At 32.8% G+C, this 21,251-nt stretch overlaps 1 protein-coding gene across 10 annotated transcripts in view; it reads right to left on the bottom strand.

Moving 5' to 3' along the window:
* Positions 1-21,251, bottom strand: part of RALGAPA1 (Ral GTPase activating protein catalytic subunit alpha 1) — a 224,815-nt gene that overhangs the window by 173,054 nt on the left and 30,510 nt on the right. For all 10 annotated transcript variants that reach the window (XR_014021551.1, XM_081290574.1, XM_081290575.1 and 7 more), the window contains 6 exons: positions 13,813-13,856; positions 12,246-12,423; positions 8,836-8,951; positions 5,725-5,863; positions 4,568-4,776; positions 1,943-2,182 (listed from right to left, as the gene is read on the bottom strand). Coding sequence is in view for 9 of the 10 variants with exons in the window: in XM_081290575.1 (XP_081146701.1) it covers positions 1,943-2,182; positions 4,568-4,776; positions 5,725-5,863; positions 8,836-8,951; positions 12,246-12,423; positions 13,813-13,856 (926 nt within the window). In the remaining variant the exon portion in view is untranslated. The remainder of the gene's footprint in view (positions 1-1,942; positions 2,183-4,567; positions 4,777-5,724; positions 5,864-8,835; positions 8,952-12,245; positions 12,424-13,812; positions 13,857-21,251) is intronic.

The raw sequence follows: 21,251 nt of genomic DNA, 5'->3' as shown, positions 1-21,251 counted from the left end.
TTAAAAATTATTTAGATGAGAAAAAAATGAAGTCTAAAAATTAATAAGCTAGGAAAAGAATCACCAATACAATCAAGAGAACTTCTTATTCCTTCGAAATAAGAAGGAAAAAAATTAATTAAAGAAAAAATATAATACACAGAGAATCAATCAAAGCCAAAAGTTCATTGTTTGAAAAGATTAATAAAACAACAAATTCCTGGGCAAAGATCACCTAAAAGAACAGAAACAATAGACAAATATTTTTTAAAAAGAGACAAATAAATACTAATGGGAATGAAAAGGAAGAACATGAATATAAATGCTTCTGAGATTGTTAGAGAATATAATAAACTTTAATAAATTTGAAAATAAATGTAATAAACAAATTCCTAGAAAAAAAAAAACAGATCAAACTGACTCAAGAACTGGAAAACCTGAATCATTCAATAAATTTTTGCAGACAACTATAAGAATCAGGATCTGGATGTTTTAGTCCACATCTATCACTTAACTTATTTTACGACTTGAATTACATCCTAGCTACAAAACTCAATAATGTTTACCTGAAAAAGTTAAATACTTTTACTATAAAGAACAGTGAGTTTTGGGGGTGGTTTTGCCATGCTAGGAATTGAATCTAGGGTTTCAAAAACTCTGGGAACTAATTCATAGGGTTTATTTTCCACAAACTTCTATGTGCTAAGAATGTACACTCTGGAATTTCCAGGTACCTTTATGTGAACTAGCTGTTTAAAATCTTTCCTCTTTCTTTCTCCCTGTCCCACCCCCAAGTAATATTTTTCTTAATCAACTTTAATTTCAGAATGCTCTATAGAGGACAAAGGTGAACCTTTGGCAGGGAATGGTGGCTTATGCCTGTAATCCCAGTGACTTAAAAGCCTGAGGCAAGAGGATTACAAATTCAAGGCCAATTTGGGCAACATAGTGTGATGCTTAGCAACTTAAGTGACACACCATTTCAAAATAAAAAAAAATAATAATAATAAAAAGGGTTGGGAATACAGCTCAGTGGTAAAGCACCCCTGGGTTGAATCATCAGCACAAAAACCAAACCAAACCAAACCATGAACCTATGAAAGCAGCATAAAAGCAATGGAATATCAGTTATATTCATAAGTTACCTTGTACTGATGATAGAAAAGAAGATAAAACAAATTCTTTATAAATTATTAGTCAAATTACAGAAAGTTTCAATCCATAAGTGAGAAATTTGAAAAATTATTCTGGAGTTGAGGATATAGCACTGTCATAAAGCATTTGACTAATAAATCAAATGCCTGTCTGCTTTATCTGAGTTTAATCAATAGCACTAAAAAACAAACAAACAAAAAACAGAAGAACTTTGAGGGGGGGAAAAAAGTGCTTAGCATTCATGAGGACCTGAAAAAGTTATTTAACTAAAATACATAAAAATTAAATGGGGGGGGGGGCTGGGACTGTAGCTCAATGGTAGAGCACTTGCCTTGCATGTGTGAGGTACTGGGTTTGATCCTCAGCACCACATAAAAATAAATAAATAAAGATATTGTACCAACTACAACTAAAAAAAATTTTTTTAAGTAAATGGAAAACATTAAAGGATTAGATCTAAGTTTAAAAAACTAAATATGAACTTTAAAAAACACCTTCATAAAGAATAAATTTTAAATAACTAAAACTCAGTATACACAATATTAAAGTCTTTATTACAACTTAAAAATACAGAGAGGCGCAAGGTGTGGTGGCACATGCCTGTAATCCCAGTGGCTCAGGAGGATGAAGCAGGAGTTCAAAGCCAGTGCCAGCAACTTAATGAGGCACTAAGTAACTCAGTGAAACCCTGTCTCTGAATAAAATATTAAAAGCGCTGGGAATGTGGCCCAGTAGTTGAGTGCTCCTGAGTTTAATCCCTGGTACCCAAAAACAAAACAAAACAAAACAAAAAACCTGAGCATTTTACCTGACGAAATATCTCTGTTACAAAGTTTACATTACTTCTTTTAGAAGAAAAAACTCTGCGAACTATTTCAATGTCTGTGAGATGTTCTTCATCAATGCTACAGAGACTTGATGAGCTAGGTTCTCGTTCTGTGAGAGTGCTTGTATTAGAATGAGATTGTTCTGGTTCTGTAGTTCTGTCTGCTTTATCAGCATTATCATTTTTGTTTTCTTCTCTGGAAACCAAACTAGCAGCTGCTCTCTAAAATAAAAACAAAAGGGAAAGAATATCATAATCATATATCTGGGAATATAGTTTTTAGGAAATACTAGAAGAATCCAAAGCATTCTACAAGTAACTTATACCACTGTTTAAAATGCAATCATAGAGTTTCATTTAGAATCCATTCTATATACTTAAGTGGCATTACAAGTAATTCAATATCCAAGTAACACAGAAACTCCAAAATGTGTAGTAACTGATCATCTACCTAAGTATAATTAAATTTAAGTAATTCAAACAAGCTACTAGTTAAAGCTATGTCTTAGAGAATAATAACTTAGAAGTAGTAACCCTGGACTATTTACTAAATGATGCTTTAATTTAAAAAAAAATTCTAAAGTGAACAAAACAAATAAGGAAGGAAACAAAATTTATGACAGAAAAAAGTACAAATAAAACTAAACAAAAATCATGGAACATTTGAGAAAAATTCTTTTTTTTTTTTTTTTTTTTTTTTTTTTGTGGTGCTGTAGATTGAACCCAGGGACTTGTACATGTGAGGCAAGCACTTTACCAACTGAGCTATATCCCCAGCCCAAATTCTATATTTTAATAACAATTTTCACCAAGATTGAAGATTAAGCTTAACTCTTAAAAAAAAGAGCAAAACTGTTGAAATGGTAATAAGTAAATTACCACTATTATATGGTAGCCAATGCACTATTCTGATAATGTATATTACTTTCTGCTAAGATATTCAATTTTTGGTCTTGGTTTGTTATCCATAAAATAAGAAAGTTTAAATATGCCTTCTTAACCCATCATGTCCCATCATTCATTTCATGGAAAACCTAAAAAAAAAAAATTGAGCAACAAATATACTATTTAACTCTGATAAATATTTATTTTTTTAGAGTTCTAATCTTTTGGTAATAGTCACTATTATTATTAATGACAAAATACTATTAATGACATCATTAATATTAGTGATAATAAATCATATAATAAACTACATTACCTATTTTAATATACCTGTGTCAACTTCCTTGAAATATTTGCAGATTTGAAAACATGACTTAATGGGTTAAATACACCTTCACAATCAATAAAGTCTATAATTTTCTGGGACAAGAAAAATAGTTCTACCTCAGAGTCTTTGCATTTAATAATTCTTTCTAGAGGATTTGAAACAAAGTTCTTTTTTTTAAGAGAGAGAGAATTTTTTAATATTTATTTTTTAGTTTTTGGTGGACACAACGTCTTTATTTTATTTTTATGTGGTGCTGAGGATCGAACCCAGTGCCCTGCACATGCCAGGCAAGCGCACTACCCACTTGAGCCACACTCCCAGCCCCAAAAAACAGGTTGGAAGTATAAAGTGTGTTCATTAGAGTTCAGAAAATTTGGCTTTTGTTCCATTTGTGGAAGTCTACATGGTATACTACCCCCCTAAAAATTCAACACAAAAATCTGAGAAAAGGAAATAATCGTAAAAATACCATAATATAGACAAGTTGAGATAACACCGAAGAAAGAAAACACAAAAAAGAAATATGAAAAAGAGGTAAACTGTTTAATTATAAAAAAAAAAAACAAAACAGAAATCTAAATATCCATTCTTCCATTGTAGAGTTGTGTAATTTTTTATTACATTTCTAGACTCAGTGTTTTTGTTGAAAAATGGGGAAAGGGTGGGGATAGAACTTTGAAAATCTGCATTCTGTGAATGCCTAGAATTTAAAAAGGGTTATCATGGTCCTACCATTTGACTGTAGTTCTTTCCACTTGAAAGAATTTATTTCTACAATTCAGAATATTTTTAATACTATATATAGTAGTCCTTCCTTATATGTTGTTTAGCTTTTCATGATTTTAGTAACCCTGTCAACCATGGTCTGAAAGTATCAAGTGGAAATTTCAGAAATAATTCATAAGCTTTAAATAACTTATTACATAACATAGTTATAAATGTTTAGTTTTATTATTATAATAGTTATTAATCTCTTACTGTATCTAATTTATAAATTAAACTTTATCATAAGTATGGATAAACATGGAAAAAAATAGCAGGTACAGGGTTCAGTACTATCTATAATTTCAGGAATCAACTGAGGGTCATGGAATGTATTCCCTGTGGTAAGAGGGGACTACTGTAGCACTAAAGTAAATACAGAAGTAAATCAGAAGCTGAAACTGAGACTCAACTAAAATTATGTTCTATGTTACCCAAGTTTTATTTCTTATTAAATAAATATTACTTCTATAAGAACTGTTAAAATTTGTATTTACAGGATATATTTATACAAATGAAATATCAATATTATTTGTTTAAAATGTGCTGTATACCCGAGGCAATTGAAATCAGTGAACTAAATCATAAGAGGCATTTCTAATTTTAACAAACTTCTCTCATTTGTTTATTACCTGAATATTCTTTGGCAAGACTTCACCTTCCATCCCAGGAATATGAGGTCCTGTATGTGGTTTTGGCTCCAACCAGAAAGAAACTAGCCAACGAATGACAATAACACGAGCTTTAATGAAAGGCTCCTTTGTACAATAGATAGCTTCATTGGTTTCAGCATCCTTCTTTATCATGATATAATGTGGCTTTGGTCTCATCTGTGGGATATCTAAGCAAAATGATAGAAAAAGAATTACGCTTAGCTAAACCTACATTTTTAAGCATTTGAGAAAACACTAGACTGCTTCTCTAGTTTTAGAAATTGCTTTATTTATTTATTTTACTTTTTAAAGCATGTTAAAATTTGCTAAATGCTAGCATGGAACCCAGAGAGGGAAACTATATATAACAGGCTGATATATGGAAACATGTCTTTTTGCAAAATATCATCAAAAAGCTCAATGAATCTTGCCTAAGTACAAAGATACTTCCAGAACCATGTAAAATAAATGAGAGTTTACTTTACTTAACCTAAGACTGAAACACAATATTCTGAAGTCATACAAAGTATGAGGTTTTACCTGAGCATGTTAATTACCTAAATGTGGCATTAAGGAACATCTTTTCCCAAAAAAAGACTTTTCTACATACAGATTACCAATGTCTTTGGTATATGGCAAAGGTGTGTTTCTAAATTAGGATTTGTCTATAAGGTTCTAGCTTCAAGGCTCTGACAGATACCTTGGCAAAATTCTTCATTACTGGACAAGATATGACCAAAATATATAACAATGTGATTATTCATACAGAATTCAAGTAAGACTAATACTTGATTGAACCCTTGAGGGATTTTAAGAAGAAAATTTGGAATATAGTCTAAGGATCATACCAAACATTGTAATTCAGTTTAATTTTCAATAACACATTTTTTTAGTGGGCTAACTTTTCTAATTGATGACATGAAAAAATAAGTTGGAAAAAATCTTTCCATTATCAATGAAAATTTCATATTAATATAGATTTACTTTCAGCATGAATCTGAGTATAATATCTCTATAAACCAATACAAATAGTAAATGCGGTCAGTTTTCTAAAAGTAACAAATGCCAACATTGTACTTAGAGATATTTTATTCTTATGCAATGCAATCTTTTAGAAAATTTCAAACACTACCTACCAAGTACAGGATGATATAAACTGTTCTCCTTGCAGATGTTTGGAAAAATATAAGGCAAGTAATATTTTTTAAAATGTGAAAACAAAAATGAAAATCCCCTTTCTTGATTTTCTTTGTTCTTCCATTCTAAACTTTTTACCTAAAAATAAACAATATAATTAGAATATCCCAGTAGACAGAGTCCCTTAAATATAATTGTTAGCCACTAGAAGCAAGCTTATAAAAGGTTACAATTTACTGAACTATTAATACTGTGAAGATCATAATATATAGCAAAAGGTAAAATCTTAAATTGGTCTAATATACAAATACATTATATTTCAAAGAAATCTTAGAAGTAAAATATGCACTGAAAAACTCAAAAGTAGGGTCTACTAATGATAAAGATACTAATGTTCTTTCTCCTCTGCCCCTTCCTGAATAATTCAAGACAAAGGTTAAAGGCATACAAAATAGGCATGTGTGGCTGTAGGTGTATACGTGTATGTAAGCAGTGGGAATAGTCAAGTGCAGATAATCAGCGCTGAACACAGGAAGCAGAGTACACATGAAAGAGATGTAGCAAAGGCAGTAACCCAGTGGAGACTTAGAGACTTAGAACCTGAGAAACTAAGGAGAATGTCCATGAAATGGGAGGAGGGGGGCAAGAGGGGATAAAAATAGTATTAACTATGCAGTCTGGTGTATAACTCTAATAGGGTGAGGAAGATAAGTAGAGTGCTATCAAAGGCCCAGAATAGAGTAGTGGAGCCCAATCAAGCTGAGAAGGTCTTTGAGCAAGGCAGTGTGGTAATGAGAGATGTGATAACCTAAAAGAAGGACTGATAAAATAAGTAAATATACAGAGAATAATATGAGTCAAGTTTTTCAGTAAAGAAAGTTATAAATATGGAAAGGAGAAACTAGAATGACTTCAGTGGTACTGGATCGAAATCTGAAAATGTGAAGTATTGAGTTCAATCCAGAGAAGGAGAATGGAAAAGAGGAGGAAGAAATATGGGTATGTGTATAGGTATTTACACTTTCTAATCCTAGCCACTGGTAGGATCTAGGTGTAGCAACACCAAGTGGCAATAGCAATGTGCATTCTGAATGCTCTGATCTTGGATGCTAAATGCAGTTCACCACCAAATAAATTATGGCTCCTTGGACAGACAGAAGATTCCAGAATGGGGGCAAGGAAGGTACAAGATGAGACTGAAATATCTTGCTCTGCTAGAATATAAGGAAGCATACTGGGGACAATTCAAAATACACAGAAGTTAGATTAAAGGAACTCCCATTGGTCAAATCTAGGACAATATAAGCATCAAAATAAGCAACGATAATGAATACTAACACAGTGATTCATATGAATACATAAGCCTGTATTGAGATAAATAATTAACATGATTAGAAAAATGGGAAGAGGAGAAACTTTTGCTGACAGTATTTTACCAGCTATTGAATGTAGAATGTAATGATGGATTAAATATCAACAGTGACCAAAAAGAGGAAACAACCAAATATTCATCAATTGATGAAGAGATATACAAAATGTGCTATATCCATACAGCAGAATATTATTTAATAATAAAAGGAATGAAGTATCGATATATGCTATAACATGGATGAATGCTGAAAACATCTGCTAAGAAGTAAAAAAAGACTGACTTCATAATTTGATCATATATAGTATGATTACATATATACTAATCATACATAATATTATTATATATGAAATGTCAAGAACAGAGAAATACATAAGACAGAAAATAGATCAGTGTTTGCCCAGGGCAGGTGACACAAGGGTCTAAAGGATAAGAGAACTAATTTCTAATGGGAATGGGGTTTTGTACTAGGAAGACTAAAATTTTCTAAAATTATTTGTAGTGAAGGTTGCTTAACCTTGTGAATATATTTTTTAAAACCTGAACTGTAGGGTTGGAGGTATGAACTCACTAGTAGTAAAACAAAAACTGAAGATAACCCAAATGACCGTCAATAGGTGACAGAATGAGGACTGTGTCATACTATGTTAATAATGGATGTTTATACAATAATAATAAGAAGCGAACTACAGATAGATAATAGATATGGATGATTCTCACAATGATTATGCTAACAAAAAGGCAGACCAAACCAAGAATACATACTATATGATTCCACTTATACGAAAATAAAGAAAATGAAAACTATCTATTGTGACAAAAAACTTTTAGAGGGTGACAAAAACACTTCTTGTGGTAAATATTTCATGTAACAAAATTCATCCAATTGTAAACCTAAATGTCAAAGTTTACTGTTAAATCATCTCTCAATAAACCAGCATGGCAATTTAAAAAAATCTATATGAAGTATAAAAGTTCTTAAAAACTAGTAATAATAATGATAACAACTATCTGCTATAGAACATGTACTGTGTGCTAATTACTTTTTTATACTCTAATCACTTTGTACTATGTAAGCCTCAAACACCAAAATGGAATACGATTCTTTTTATCCCTGTTTTACAAATGGGAAAACAAAAGTACAGAGTATTTAAGTAATTTTGCAATCAGGATTCAAACTCTGGTAATCTACCTCAGGATCCAAATTAAATTTTAAATGTCTGTTTCTGAGGTACAGGGAATTTCTAAGTTTGGAAGTAATAAGAAACATATATGTGCTAAAGACAGTTTTCTCAATCAGAACATGCACAATTCATATCTAGAGATGAACAAGTTATCTCACAAAATATATGGGCTTAGAAATTCCAAGGTATAAATAGGCTTAAGTACAAACTACATTTCTTCCCAATTCCTATCCTGCAGCCTACCTCCCTAATTGTTACATTTTAACATACTGATCCCTAAATCTAACAGTTATTAGCTTTTCATTTACAGTATCACAACTGTTGATTATCAATGATGGCATTAGAAAATAGATCTAATCTATAGTCACTAAAATTTTCCTCATCAACTAAGAGTTTCAGAATCGCTCCAGTTTTTTTATTTCAGGAAGGAGATACTAATGCATATTTTCCAAAGTGAAAATTTGTCAGTCTTCAAGAAAATAAGCAAATATCTACTAAGACAGAATAATGGTGAGAGAGCTTAAAAAAAGGATTATATCAAAGAAGATGACACATACCTGAATTACTATGTATTTTAAAAGTGCTTCAAGAAAATAGCTTGTGAGGTCTTCTTGTCCTTTATCTCCTGATTGAGGGGGAACAAGAGGAGTGATTTCTTCTATAGTGACTTGAGCTAAAAGACAAGAGTATACATATAAAACAAATTTAATAATACAATAATATGACAAAATAAAATTTAACTGCAAAACATGTATATTTTAAAAACTGCTTAAAATTTTCCAATGACGAAATCTTGAAATAAATCTGAGGTCAAAGACTGGGGGTGTAGCTCAATGGCAGAGTGCTTGCCTCACATACACAAAGTCCTAGGTTTAATTTGCTGAGCAGCATAAGTCAATCATTCTGAGGTCATCCTAACAGTCCATCGCAACAACTATAAACTTTAATATTCAGGCATTTTGTGAACCCTAGATGAGAGAATGTAACATAGGGTTGAATAATACAGATATGCAGTGTTTAAGAGTACATGACCTCTCATTTGAGAATGAACTTCTGATAATTTTAAATTCACATTAGGAGTGTCCATTACAAAAACCCACAATATGATGAGAAATATAAGATTAAATAATCTAGAATCACTAAATGATGAGAAAACATTAACAATATTGTTAACTTATTCATTAAAGTAACATTCTAATTATATTTATAAAAAGTATAGTGCTTATTTACATTTTTTTACTTTTCAGATCTTCAAAGAATTTTTAACAAAATTTTTAATTTTAAAGCCAATGTAAAAAAAATCAGCTGAATTCTCATAAATATTTTCTAAGCAGCACAATTAACCTGCTTTAACACATGTATATCTCTAAACATGTCTCTCAGTAAACATTAGCCAAGAAAGTACAATTTCTTTTTTTTTTTAAAGAGAGAGTGAGAGAGCAGAGAGAGAGAGAGAGAGAGAGAGAATTTTTAATATTTATTTTTTAGTTCTCGGCGGACACAACACCTTTGTTGGTATGTGGTGCTGAGGATCGAACCCGGGCCGCACGCATGCCAGGCGAGCACGCTACCGCCTGAGCCACATCCCCAGCCCCAAAGTACAATTTCTTAAAGCTTCTAGTTCTTAATACATGCTATTGTATTTCTAACTCTTATTTAAAATTATTCTTTTAAAATACAATCTTCATCATCTCTTGTTTGGATTTCCTGGACTATCCTGTCCCCACAGAAGAATACACTTCATGATGTTTTATTTTGTGAAGCTATAAAAATCCCTTTAAGACACACTGGACCTCTTCTATTAGGTTCTCTTAGTCTCTTTAGGGGCACATATAGATTCTCCATATTTTCCATGTCCTTCAGACTAAAAAGCAAAACTTCTATTCTCAAAGAGAGAGAGTAAAAGTCACAAACACATTTGAAACTAATAAAAAAAAAAAAGTAGTAATGAAAGGAAACCTATCCTGATAGGGTTACAGTTATCCAGAAGAAAAAGCAATTATAAAACATCTGTTAAGTATTTCAAAATAACATATAATATAAATAAGCGGGCATAAATAGCCTACTTGAGCTGGTTCATTTATAGAATTTTTTGGTCAACTTGGCATTGTTTCTAAAATTTTATGCTACAGGTACAATTTGCTTTACTACAAAACCTACAATTTATAGAAATACAAATTGCAAATATTACCCAGTAGAACACCTGTTATGAACTGAACTGTGTACCCCCAAAATTTATATGCTGAAATTCTTACCGTCAATGTGACTATATTCGGAGATGGGGCCTGTTATGGTTTGAATGTGAGGTGTGTTAATACAGGTATGATATTCCTTTATTAACAAAAGCTCCTGTGTTAACACAGGAATGTCAGAGGTAGTGACTGGATTGTGAGAACTGTAACCTAATCATTCCATCTAATTTAAATGACTGGGTAGTAACTGTATACAGGTGGGGTGTGATTGGAGGAAGTGGGTCACTAGGGGCATGCCCTGGAAGGGTACATCTTCCTTGTGGCCCTTCCCTTCTGCCCTCTTCTTACTGACTGCCAAGAGGTGAGCAATTTTCCTCTGCACACTTTCATTTGTGATGTGCTGCCTCACTTTTGGCCCATCTATGGACTAGACCTCTAAAACAGTGAGCCCCAAATAAACTTTTCCTCCTCTAAGTTGTTCTTATTGGGTGTATTGATCACAGTGGCATAAAGACTATAGGACATAATTAAAGTTACATGGTATTATAAGGCTGGGGCCCTTAAAAAATTAATACATAAATATATACAAAAGTACATAATTAAAATTTAACAATAAACATTATTGAGTATTTATAAAAATTTGACTTATATGACACATTTTTATATTATCTATTGCACAAAGTAAAACACACTTGATACTTCTAAGTATATCCAAATTAACTCCAGGATACAAGATGATAATAAGAAATAGAAATTAAGCGAGGCACAGTGGCACATGCCTGTAATTCCAGCAGGAGGCTTAGGTGGGAGGATCACGAGTTCAAAGCCAGGCTCAGCAATCTTGGTGAGGCCCTAAGCAACTCAGTGAGACCCTATCTCTAAATGATATACAAAATGGGCTGGGAATGTGGCTCAGTGGTTAAGCACCCATGGATTCAATCCCTGGTACAAAAAAAAAAAAAAATCTAAAAAAGAAATAGAAATTAAAGATAAATGTTAAATGGTCTATTTTTTAAATATTTTTTTAGTTATAGGTGGACACAGTATCGTTATTTTTATGTGGTGCTGAGGAGGAAACCCAGTGCCTCATACATGCTAAGCAAGTGCTCTACCTCTCAGCCACCACCCCAGACCTTAAATGGTCTATTTTAACCATGTTTCTGATGTTTATATATCTGAAGCTTGCTAACTGAAGAAAATGTCCCTTCCAGGGCTAGCTAGACAAATCCTAGAGATAATTAAATGACTATAGGCTGTGACAGTGCCTTCATATGCAAACCAATCAATCCAGGGTTCACACCTTCACCACTTCCTCTATATTGAACACTCAAGACCACTATACTTCACCCCACCCCAGGGCCAAGTACCAGACAACTATGGACAAGCTCTATATCTAGAATAAACTTAAATTATTCAATTAGCTAATCTTAAAACATGCTTACTCCAGCTTGACTGTTCTTTCCCACAGAATCACAAAGAAGGCCTTGCCCAGATATAGTCAGTTCTATTTCCTCTGCCTTCTGATAGATCCTGGTACTTCCCCACATGGCCCTTATATCATGGAATGCCCCTTCCTCCTAGAAACTGTAATAAAATATGTTTTCAATAGCTGTCTTGATCTGTTAGCCTTCATCTGCAACACTCCGATAATAATAAAACTCACATTAAAAAACACTGCCTTGAATTTAATTTAATAAAATGTACAGACATTTAAAAAATACATTAAGAAACCACTGGAAAAAAAAATACTGAAGGATAACATCTCATGAACTTACTTTCTTGAAGGTTGAGTGGAGGATTAATGAGATTATCTAAAGTTCTAGATCCATGTTCAGATTGTGGTGCTGAAAATCCAGGGATTAAGCATGAAAACATCCAGAGCTGTTCTTTGCTACAGTTATTTTGAAGAGCTTGCAACCATAGTAAGAAAAGACGAACACCTTCCCTCCTAATCTAAAATAAAAAAGTGTTTTTATTTTAATAGAAATACTTTCTTTTTTAGAATAAAGCTCTCCAGGTGATTACAGAATGACATTTTACAAAAGAGAAAGGGAGGGCGAGGTAGATAGATATTATTACCAGGCCATCTACTGAACTCTCATTTTGAATCAAAATTCATGAATTTTTAATGAGTAAAGAATGAACTTAGTCTCTATTTAAAACCATTATGTAATTTTTATTCCATAACTTCCATTTGTGAAAAAAGTTAGGAAACCATTTCCTCCTTCTATACTTTTCTTTTTCCTTTTGCCTATCACTACTATTCTAATCCAAGAAGCACAAAAAGACAAGGCAATGATTGTTCCTTACTATGAGTCTGATAAAAGAGGAATAGTAAAAAGAATCTCAGTGCACTGCTAACTCAATGCTCCTCTCCCTAAAAAGTTCTGAAATTATTAAAATTATAAAATTAAAATACTAAAAGTAAAATTATAAAATAAAAAGTATTTAAAAGCTCTCTGAAATTATCTCACTTATTTGTTATTTGCTTCTAAGCTACGTATCAGGAACTTTGGCCTATTAATATATCTAGGCACCTAAAACAATATTTATACAAAGAAGACAATAAATATTTGAATCAGTAAATGAACACTCTCCCAGTAAGAAAACAGAAAGACAAGAAAATTAAATCTCTGACAAGTAAAAAACAAAAGTGCTTCACTAACCTAACCACACTGGTAGATTTGGAAATTACACTATCAGACCTTTGTTAATAGCCACTGACAAAGTCATTCAACTGCTGCCATGAGGCTAAACCTCACAGCCCAGTCAGATAAAAGGAGAAACATATTAAGAAGGCTTATTTCTCTGTACTGCTTGTACCCAAGCCTTGATATCAAAAGTACATTTTATAATGTGTGACTTTACCTAACTTACAGCAAGATGCTTTTGGAATGGGCAGCTTCCCTTAACATACCACAGTCAGTTAATGAAAAAGAAATGAAACCAATATGTGTGAGTGTGTATATATGTATGATTGATGTTTGTGAGTGTATACATGTACACACACACACAAATACAAATATATGTATGTACCTATTTTCTACAACTAAAAATGACTATGGTAAAATGAAAAATAATTTGTTGAATAGCTAAATAATTTTTTGGTAAATGAATCAATGCAGATGTAAAATACAATAGCTTCTCAATGCCCTAGCTCAAGCTAATTAATATTTATTTTCACACATAATACTAAATGTGTACCTACATTTTAAGTAAATTCAATTCAAGTAAGATACCTCAATAATCTTCAAGAAAAGATTAAGTAGGAAAAATGGAGTAGGTAGTATGTATGCTTTATTCAGTTTTTTTAAAAGTAATAAAACATAAATAAAATTATACCTTCAAGGAATTTCCTGTGTGGAGTAGCTTCTTTAAAATCAATCCTAGAAAAATAAAACACACACATACACACACATGATTTAAAATATTCACGTCTCCTTATCTATTTCTAAATGTCAGAGTTCTCAGTCAGACTTAAAAAAAACTTTTAAACAAGTCCCTGGCAACCTCTAAATTAGTCTTAGTGACTTTGATATCCCTCTGGCCAAAACTGAGACCTGAGAGACATTAAAAAAAAATTATATATATATATATATATATATATATATATATATAAATATAATAAAACCTTTCTAACACATGGTTTATTACAATTAAACATCATTTATTTTATTGAGAAAAAAACCTAGACCCAATATTTTGTTTAGAACAATAATCTGTTATATACCTTAGACTAAGAATGGAAATAAATACTTTTTCTATCACTAATACAAATAAAGTCTACTACAGAAAATTTTCATTTAATTAACCAAATAGAAACCCAAAAGTCTAATATTTCCTTACAAATATTTCTATTACACTAATTTTCTTATGTTAGTTTCAAAAAGCCTTTAATATTCCTATTTCTTTTAAACTATGACAGATGTTCTAATATTTGATAATCTGATGAGTGTTAAATATCTTAATGTCTTCATTTGATGTTTGCTAGGGACATTGAATATCTTTTTTATTTGGTCAATAAGATTCTCAATGCCCTAGTTAAGCAGCAAATTGAAAACATATAATAAAATACTGAAAATAACATTAACAAACAACTAGAAGATCATCATTAAGTTTGAACAAATCTGAACATATCTCTACATTTATTACAATTTATAAATTTCATTTATTTTCATTATCTTTAATATTTCACTGAACCATGTAGGTTTCAGTGAAACCTAATCATTTGCTTCCTATTGAGAGCCACAGCCAAAGGCGGCCCCAGCAAACTTCCAGCTGCCAGCAACATCTAGCTGATTGGCTCATCTAACTGATTGGCTGATTCCTTCTTCCCCAGAGGAAACTACTACATAGAATTTAGCATTATTTCTAAAAAATATTTTTACATTATTATTTATAAATTCATAAAAATTTAAATTGGTTTCAGACCTTATAAATGGTACCATACAAAAAAGTCATTTATAAGTCAATTTTCATACCTAACATTAGCTTCTAAAACTGCTCTATACTGATCTATGTAGCTCTAGTTAATTCATTTTTAACTGCTGTATACTTTTTCCACTAAACAAATATACCACAATTTATCTTCTATATATCAGGACATTTGGCTTGTTTTCAAATTTTTCATACCACCAAGAATATTATAATAAATGTTGTGTGCATTGCTGAGGGCCATTACCAAGTAGGAATGACGCATCGATTTCCTTGCCAGCATACCCCATGTTAAATTTGCTGTGACCTTGCATGTGTGTTTGAGAAAGATGACCCTACTCAAGGACGAGGGTGGATCCAGGATTAGGGTGTATCCTGCAGTTTGAGGAAGTATAGGGAAGTTCGATGTTGAGGATTATTGCTGCTGGAAATAGGGCGTTCCTGCTACCTGAGCTCCCTTGGAGTTCTCGTGAGATTCAGAGAGATTTTGGGAAAAAAAGCCTCGTGGAGTAGGTGAATTGGGTGGCAGAAGAACTGGGATTGCCCCAGAACGTGTGTGGAGGCCGGTGTGAGTTCGGGAATAAAGATTTGCTGTTTGAATCTACAAAGCTGTGTGGTGGCTCGTGATTCTGTGCCCAGCCAAGACTGCGGCAGTGCATGATGCCCTGTATACATGTGACTTTCCTCAGGATGTGTGTGTGTGTAAGTGCAATTATTATCACAATTAAATATCATTTATTAGAGACACATACACACACAAAATTACTTACTTTCAACTTTCCCAAATATTAGAAAATTCTCTCAGAAATAACTCTGACAATTAACAATACTACTGGTGTATATGAAAGTGCTCTGGTATGTCACATTGTTGGCTGCAAGACAGACTGAAAAATGTTCTAATGTTTGATAATCTGACAAGTGTTAAATATCTTAATGTTTTCATTTGATGTTTCCTAAAGATGTTAAACATCTTTTTACATGGCCAGTCAAGTTTTTGCAAAATGCTTGTCTATCCTTTGTACATTTTTTCAGTTGGGTTGTCTCCCCCACACCCTATCCCCCACCACCCACTAGCGATGAACCCAGGGGGACTTTACTACTGAGCTACATCCCCATTCCTTTTTATTTTGACACAAGGTCTCACAAAATTGTCCAGGCTGACTTTAAACTTTCGATCCTTCTACTTCAGCCTCCCAAGTCACTGGGACTACAGGCATGTAACAAACACCAGCTGTCTTTTCTTTAAATGAGGAATTCTTTTATACATTACATACTGGCTACTAAATCTCTGCCAGTTCTATGATTTGGAAATATCTTCTAAGCAACTGAGTCATGTTTTTGTTGAAGGGGGATATTTTCTAATGTATAAATAGAAAATTTTAATATAATCAATTCACGAATGTTTTTCTTTTGGTACTGGGGAGTAAACCCAGAGGTACTCTACCATTGAACTACACCCCAAGTCCTTTTCTTTTATTTATTTATTTATTTATTTATTTATTTATTTATTTATCTATCTATCTATCTATCCATCCATCCATTTATTCTTTTTGAAAAAGAGAGAGAGAGAGAGAGAATTTATTTATTTATTTATTTTAGTTTTCGGTGGACACAACATCTTTGTTTGTGTGGTGCTGAGGATCGAACCCAGGCCGCACGCATGCCAGGCGAGCGCACTGCCGCTTGAGCCACATCCCCAGCCCCCATTTATTTTTTTTTTCCACTAAATTTTCCAATCTGGCCTTAAATTTGTGATTGTCCTGCCTCAGCCTCCTGAGTATCTGGTATTACAGTTACACACCACTACATCCGGCTCAATGTTTTTCTTTCCACATGCACTTTGTATGTCTAAGATATCCTTCCCTATTTTAGGGTTAAAAGATAAACCAAAATATTCTCTGAAAAGTTTTAAAATGTGGTGGGATGTAGCTCAACAGTAGAACGCTTACCAAGAATACATAAGATCCTGGGTTTCATCTCCAGCTCGGCAACAAAAAATTTTAAAGTGTTACTTTTCCCTGGATGCAGTGGTGCACTCCTATAATCTCAGTTACTCATGAAGTGAAGACAAAAGGATTGCAGGTTCAAGAACAGCCTGGGCAATTTAGTGAGACCCTGTCTCAAAGTAAAAAATTTTAAAAAGGACTAAGGATGTAGCTCAATGGTAAGAGTGTCTCAGGTTCAATCCCCAGTACCATAAAATATATAAAAATAAAGTGTTGCTTTTCACATTTCAGTCTTGAAATCCACCAGAAATTTATTTCTGTGTGTGGAAGGAACAGAATTCCACTCCCATCAAAATGGTCAACTAATTGTAGTACTAACTCTTTCAGGTTTACTATTTTCAAATAAAATGAAATGTCATCTCAATAATATTTCAAATGTACACATAAATAAGCCAAGGTCTTTGACTGCAATGTTCTTTTTTAGTTATCTACTTGTCTGTCCCTGCACTACTGAAAGTGTTATTATTACTATAAATCTTGTTAGTAGGTTTGGAAATACCCAATAACACCATCTTTCTCCAATTTTTTAATTCTTCCAAATTGCTTTGTCCTTGATTTCCCATTTAAATTTTAAAATAAACTTGCCAGGCCACTCTTAAAAATCCCTACAAGAATTTTAAATGAGAATTGGTATCTTTATATTATCATTCATGAATATCACAAAAGATTCCATTTATTCAAGTCTTTTCTTTGTTTTTTTAATAATCATACCATTGCCATAAGTTAATTTCTCAAGTGAAGAATGACTATATTCTGGGCTTCAATGTGCCTCAGTAACTTTAAAAAGATTCAAATCATCCAAACTATATCTTCTTTCTTTCTTATTTATTTATATTGGTGCTGAGGACCAAACCCAGTGCCTTATACATGCAAGGCAAGCACTCTACCACTGAGCTACATACAGCCCCAGCTCCCCAAACTATATCTTCTGACCAGAAATGAATTCAGTTCGAAGTCATGAAAGAAGCTGGGAATGGTGGTGCACCCCTGTAATTCCAGCAACTCGGGAAACTGAGGCAGAGGGATTGTGAGTTCAAAACCAGCCTCAGCAATTTAGCAAAGCCCTAAGCAACTCATTAAGACCCTGTCTCTAAATAAAATACAAAACAGGGCTGGGGATTTGGCTCAGTGGTCAAGTGCCCCTGAGTTCAATCCGCGGTATCCACACACCCCCAAAAAAGAAAGAGAAATATTATTGCTCTTAAGAAAACAGCAGAGAAACCACTCTCCAATGTATCTATGAGGCTATTTTATATTGACATTAAAGTGACAAACATGACAAGGAAATTAGCTGGGCGTGATGGTGCACATCTGTAATACCAGCAACTTTGGAGTTTGAGGCAGAAGGATCAAAAGTTCAAAGTCAGTCTCAGCAATTTGGTGAGGCCCTAAGCAACTCAGCAAGTCCCTGCTCTAAGTAAAATATAAAAAGGGATTGGGATGTGGCTCAGCGGTTAAGCAACCCTGGGTTCAATCCCCAGTACCAAAAGAAAACAAAAACAAAACTACACAATAATATCCCTCATAAACATAGAGGCAAAAAAGCTTTAATAGATTATTAGCAAAGTGAATTTAGCAACATATAAAAAGGACTAAAAATGGTAACCAAATGAGATGCAAGATTGATTTGGCATGTTATTCAATTAGTGAAATATATAATACTAATAGAATAAATGACAAAATCACAGATGGTATGGACAATGATCATACCAACAAATGCATAAAAAAGTGCTTGACAAAAATGCAATGCCCGTTCATGGTTAAAAACTCAAATAAACTGGGAGCTGAGGTTGTGGGTCAGTGGTAGAGTGCTTGCCCAGCACACCTGAGGCATAGGGTCAATCCTCAGCACCACATAAAAATAAAAAAAATTTAAAAAAAAACAAGCAAATAAATAAATAAATAAAGGTATTTAAAAAATAAACTGGGCTGGGAGCAGTGATACACACCTGTAATCCCAGCTGCTTGGGAGGTTGAGGCAGGAGGATCATGAGTTCAAAGCCAGCCTCATCAACTTAGCGAGGGTCTAAGCAATTCAGAGAGACCCTGTCTCAAAAAAAAAAAAAAAAAAAAAAGGACTGGGGATGTGACTGAGTGGTTAAGCATTCCTGGGCTTAATTCCTGGCATCAAACAAACAAAAAAAACTCAATAAACTGGGAATAGAAGGTAACTTCCTCAACATGACAAAAGACATCTACAAAAAACTATAGTTAGTTAACATGTTACATAATGGTAAAAAACTGTTTTCTCTCTAAAATATGGAATAATGATGCATGGATGACCACTCTTTTTTTTTTTTTTTTTTTTTTTTTTTTTTTTTTGGTATCGGGGATTGAACACAGGGGGCACTTAATCATTAAGCCACATCCCCATCAATTTTTTGTATTTTATTAGAGACAGGGCCTCACTGAGTTGCTTAGGGCCTCACTAAATTGCTGAAGCAGGCTTTGAACTCGTGATCCTCCTACCTCAGCCTCTTGAGCCACTGGGATTACTGGCATGTGCCACAGTGCCCAGCTTGGATGACCACTACTGCTGCTTTTATTTAACACTGTACTGAAAGTACAATAAACAAAAAAGAAAGAAAAATTAAAGACATCAAATTAGAAGTAAAAATTGTCTTTAATTCACAGTAATACTATAGAACTCCAAATCCAAAGGAATTAACAAAAACAAAGAGAGCTAGCAAACAAATGTCTATTAACTGGTTAAAAAGAAAAATATATGAGGTATCCACATGATAGAATATCCCATTTGAATCAAATGTATGATATGTCAAGATCATTGTATTGTCTCGAGCAACTAATAAAAAATAAAAATTAAAAAAAAGAATACTATGTAGTAATAAAAAGGAATACTGGTATATGTTATAATATGGATAAAACAAAAAAAATTATGCTAAGTGAAAGAAGCCACATACAAATGACAAAATATTGGATAATTTCATTTATATGAAATATCTAAAATAAGATAAGTTTATCTAGAACAGAAAACAGCCTCGTGGTAGGAATAGCAACTGACTACAAATGAGCATGAAGGACATTAGGGGGTGACAGAAACTTTCTAAAACTCGCTTTAATGACCATATATATTTACCAAAAAAATAACTGAAATGTTTACTTAAGTAAATAAATTTTATCTACATAAATTATATGTCAAAAAAACTACTTGTTAAAAATCAACTAGATATCTGATGGTATAGTTCAATGGTAAAGCACTTGCCTAGCATGAGGTGCTCTGGGTTCAATCCCCAGCACCGAAAAAAGAAAACAAACATTTCAACTGAAGTCACGGATTTATTTTTCTTAATACACAAGACAAAAAAGAAAGTAAACAGCTGTAGAATTCTGAGTGACAAAGAAAAACGACAATTTGTGAATTTTCTCAAATTCATAAAGACATTTTTGAACTACTTTTAATCATGATACCTAAGTAGCCTAAAGGTCCTTTAGAGATTAAAGGCTACATTATTCAGGGAATACAATAAATTTTGAAGTTCAGATGTCTCAAAAAGTTTCTTTATAGACAGCCTTCAAGGATGTTTTATGATTATGAATTATAAAATGGGATTCCACTACTGTATTGAACAACTTATGTGCTCATTAGTACTTAATTTCATCTTCGGTGTAATGTCTATTCAAATCTTTTGCCTATTCTTATATCTTGAATATATTGTGTTGTAAGAGTTCCTTATATATGAAGTATCTATATATTTCATATAAAGAACAGGAATATCATAGTCTCAAATTTTTTCATCTATTTTTGGCAGTGGTTCGGATTGAACCCAGGGCCACATATACATTAAGCAAGTGCTCTATGACTGAGCTAAAATCCCAACCTATGCTTCAAAATTTATCTAACAAATGTATTCTAACAGGCTTTACATATTTAGGTCTTTTTTTTTTTTTTTTTTTTAGTTAGGGCATCGAGTCCCCTCTATCTGTCCAGATTCCTTTGCTACTGGAACTGCTAACTGGGATAGCCTACTTATTCAAAGCCTCAGCAAATATTTCATTTGACAGAACTCATTAAGAAATGTGGGGCCTCTTCAATGACTCTTTTTTAAAAAGAGAAAGAAATTTTTATAAATGATTATAAGGTCTACAGCATTGTACTTCAACAATACAGACCTAATGACTATGTACTCTCCATGAGAGAATAGCATGAGAATCTCCAGCAATCAAGCCTAACATCATCAAACACTGAAATAAAGCCAAATGCCTACCTGTAGACTCCTTTTCCCCTCTTCTTTTTAATATAAAGGGAGAATACTAAGTTTTATAATGAGAGCTTATGAGCCAGGTGGTGATACTGTGCTTGTTGCAGAACCAGACACCAAA

This window comes from Spermophilus citellus (assembly GCF_964194105.1).
Source record: "Spermophilus citellus genome assembly, chromosome: 4".
Lineage (NCBI taxonomy): Eukaryota > Metazoa > Chordata > Mammalia > Rodentia > Sciuridae > Spermophilus > Spermophilus citellus.
The sequence above is the reverse complement of the archived record's forward strand: the minus strand, read 5'-3'. Positions and strand labels throughout refer to the sequence as shown.